We start from the raw sequence: 3,360 nt of genomic DNA, 5'->3' as shown, positions 1-3,360 counted from the left end.
ACAATCTGATCAAGCACTGCAGCGAGGATGCAGGGGAGGGGGATGGAGAGGGGGTGAGATGGAAGAAGTCGGTGGCAAGGGAGGGTGAGGGAGTAGCTATTGGAGTCTTGCACACTTGGTGGGCGACAGCGACACCTAAAACAGCAAGATGAAGGATGAGCAACAACAACAACAATAGCAACAACAACAGCAACAACAGCAACAACAGCAACAATAGCAGCAACAATAGCAGCAGCAGCAGCAGCAGCAGCGGACCTAGCCGTGAAATGCCTTTGCCCAAGTTGTGCGACTTCTCAATGGGATCTGTCGAAATGCAAAATGAAAGAAGCATGAATATTGAGCACAAGCAGGCAATCGAGGTCAAGTTACTTGCACACACACACACACACACACACACACACACACACACACACACACACACACACACACACACACACACACACACACACACACACACACACACACACACAAACCTTGGATGGCCATGGGTCGGGCGGCGTAGTTTCGTGACCACCTCTTCTCTGCGGCTTTTGGTTTGCGCTTGGTGGTGTGGCACGTGATGATGTCACGGTCAAAGTCGAACCCGCAGTAGTAGTCGAAGAACCCGTAGTACAGCTCCCCGATGGACTGGGTGTTGCGCGACTTCCACACCTGTACTCGCCATGGTGCGCGGGGTTGGACAAAAGTGGATGGAAAGGGATTGCATGGTTGGAGTGGTGGTGTAACGTAGGCAGATGAACGATGAAATGAACGCGCCACCACATTGCTGGTGATACACACAGACACACACACAGACAGACACACGCAGATAGACAGACAGACAGACAGACAGACAGACAGACAGACAGACAGACACACACACACGCACACAGAGACAGACAGACACACATACCTCTTGCAGCTTGGAGAGGTCTGAACAGTAGGCGCAGTCAAAGCCGTGATATCGGCGCGGCGGGCCTTTGATCCGACGCTGCAGTTAATGGCACATGGCAATGAGGACGAACCAAAATTGCGTCATGTTCGCATGCACGAAAGTACACGACACACACACACACACACACACACACACACACACACACACACACACACACACACACACACACACTCACACACACACACACACACACACAGAGTCCTGTCCATCCTCTCCCTCCTTCCACTTTCTCCTTCTCCCTCTTCTCCCTTACGTCTTGGAGGTTTGGAAGCACAGGTGGGTCACATCGTTGCAGGTAGTGAATTGTCATGATGAGCCACGCATAAGACGACAGCGTGCCCATCGATGCATCGTTCAGATTGCACGCCTTGGCCCACAGCTTCACCAAGAACCTGTCCGTGGAGATACACACAGTGTGTGTCAGTCAGTTTGAGCGACACGACATGCCATCCACAGACACAGACACACACACGCACGCACGCACACATACACACATAGACACCACACACACACACACAGACAGACACAGACACACACACACGTACCCAAGATGTCTGAATCGATCGTCCACTTTAGTGTAGGTGCGGATCAGACGCGTGTTGACCAAGCCCTGCAGGCGTGCGTGCGTGTGCGTGTGGGTGTGCGTTGTGTGGGTTCATGTTACACTTGTTGTCCGCTAATGGATCGCGAGCAGCAACAACGCAAAACGTGACGGGCGATGATCAACGTCTTCCATTCCCTTACCAAGACGTTGGCGCAGTTGACGTCCACTTCAGTGCCCCTGTTGTTGTTATCAATTGACAACGCGCACGTTGTCAGCAGCGGACACACGAGTCGTGTCGTGCACAAACAAACAAAACAAACGTGACACACAAACAAATAAACATGAATGCTCCCCCCCCCCACACACACACACAAGTACACAAACAACCAAACAAACACACTCACGTCTTCTTGTCGATGAGCTTGGCGATGGGCACGCGGGCGGTTTTCACCACTTGGCTGACCCACACAAAGTCGCAGCCCGCCAGCACGGACGCGACGGCCTCCACCACCTTCACCTGTTGCCGCTTCGCCAGCTCCATATCCGCCCACTGTTACTTACTGCAAAGGCAAAATTGACTTTGATGGATGGCGAAAAGGCAAAATTGCTATTTGCACACTTCGCACGCACAGCAGCAGAGATAGCAGCAAGGCAGACTCGGAGATGGTGTGGCAGGTGGCAAGGCAGAGGGGCACTGTTGTTGCGATGGCCTCAGTGTCGCGGGCAGCATCTCGGGGCAGCGCGGTGGTGCAGGCCGTGCGTAGCGTGTGCTCTGCGCGACCCACACAGTTTCCACGACGGAAGGTGGTTGAGCCGAACCAGAGCAACATCGTCCACGACGAGATTAAGGAGGTGCTCAAGGGCACCAACCTCGAACACATCCAGGACTTTCGTCACCTCTACCGGTCAGTGGGGGGGGGGTGGGCGTGCTTGTGTGCATGTGCAAGTGTGCGGATGTACGTCTGTGCGTGTGCGTGTGCATGCGTGTGCATGCATGTGCATGCGTGTGGGTTCGTGGCGCCACTCACACTTACACGCACGCACACAATTTGGCAGGCTGCTGTACCCTGGTCCCGTACCGCCAAACTACCGGGATCTCATCACAGTAGACGCAGTGCGAAAGGAGCTGATGTACCTCTTTCCGTCACCGCTGATCCGTCCAGACTTTGACCCCATTGCGGTGAGTACCTGCTGCTTCTGCTTCTGCTTCTGCTTCTGCTGCTGCTGTTTTCGTTGACGCATCGAGCAAAGAGGCGGTGCCATGTTGTGCTTGGTGATGAGCACTGCTGTTAAGGATGTTCCCCCATGTTGACTGACCGGTTCTCATCATCCCACTTGCATCTCCAACTCTTCCCCCAAATGCAGAAACGCGTGCCGTTGGAGCAGCTGTCAAACAACTGCATTGAGCTTGACCCCATGTTCAGGCCCACCTCGGCCGCTCACTTCACAGGCAACCCCAAGTTCTTCAACATGCTCGCCGTAAGTACTGGGGATAGTGTGTGTGTGCGTGAACACGTCACGTCTGTTTACCGTAGATGCTGTCGTGTGTGTGTGTGTGTGTGTGTGTGTGTGTGTGTGTGTGTGTGTGTGTGTGTGTGTGTGTGTGTGTGTGTGTGTGTGTGTGTGTGTGTGTGTGTGTGTGTTTTCTCCTCCCGTGCTTGCTTCATTCCTTCCTTCCTTCCTTCGTTTTCTCTCTGTGCTTGCATGCACCCGTGCTTTCTCTCCGCTGACCCCCCTCTCCCATACCTCACTCCGTCACCCCATTGTTGTCTCGTTCACTGCAGGATGACTCACGCGCGACACAGATGAGCTCGCAGGCGTCCATCCGGACGCCAATGCGCACGCCGGCCTCCCAGCACCAGCACACCCACTCCCACCACCG

General features: G+C 54.3%; 2 protein-coding genes across 2 annotated transcripts in view; one reads left to right on the top strand and one right to left on the bottom strand.

Moving 5' to 3' along the window:
- PTSG_11137 (uncharacterized protein) overlaps positions 1 to 2,019 on the bottom strand; it is a gene marked incomplete at both ends in the record, with an annotated part of 2,334 nt that extends 315 nt beyond the window's left edge. Inside the window, 8 exons of the mRNA XM_004987728.1 lie at positions 116 to 135; positions 256 to 303; positions 474 to 651; positions 893 to 970; positions 1,188 to 1,326; positions 1,480 to 1,544; positions 1,679 to 1,715; positions 1,883 to 2,019. Coding sequence (XP_004987785.1) covers positions 116 to 135; positions 256 to 303; positions 474 to 651; positions 893 to 970; positions 1,188 to 1,326; positions 1,480 to 1,544; positions 1,679 to 1,715; positions 1,883 to 2,019 — 702 coding nt within the window. The remainder of the gene's footprint in view (positions 1 to 115; positions 136 to 255; positions 304 to 473; positions 652 to 892; positions 971 to 1,187; positions 1,327 to 1,479; positions 1,545 to 1,678; positions 1,716 to 1,882) is intronic.
- A 28-nt stretch (positions 2,020 to 2,047) lies between these two features.
- The window catches only part of PTSG_11136 (uncharacterized protein), a gene marked incomplete at its 3' end in the record, with an annotated part of 3,299 nt that continues 1,986 nt past the window's right edge, over positions 2,048 to 3,360 (top strand). Inside the window, exons 1-3 of the mRNA XM_004987727.1 lie at positions 2,048 to 2,383; positions 2,535 to 2,658; positions 2,844 to 2,957. Coding sequence (XP_004987784.1) covers positions 2,142 to 2,383; positions 2,535 to 2,658; positions 2,844 to 2,957 — 480 coding nt within the window. The 5' untranslated portion in view covers positions 2,048 to 2,141. The remainder of the gene's footprint in view (positions 2,384 to 2,534; positions 2,659 to 2,843; positions 2,958 to 3,360) is intronic.

Source organism: Salpingoeca rosetta (assembly GCF_000188695.1).
Source record: "Salpingoeca rosetta unplaced genomic scaffold supercont1.41, whole genome shotgun sequence".
In the NCBI taxonomy this organism is placed as follows: domain Eukaryota; class Choanoflagellata; order Craspedida; family Salpingoecidae; genus Salpingoeca; species Salpingoeca rosetta.
Note: the sequence above shows the minus strand (reverse complement) of the source record. Positions and strands in the feature narration are given on the sequence as shown.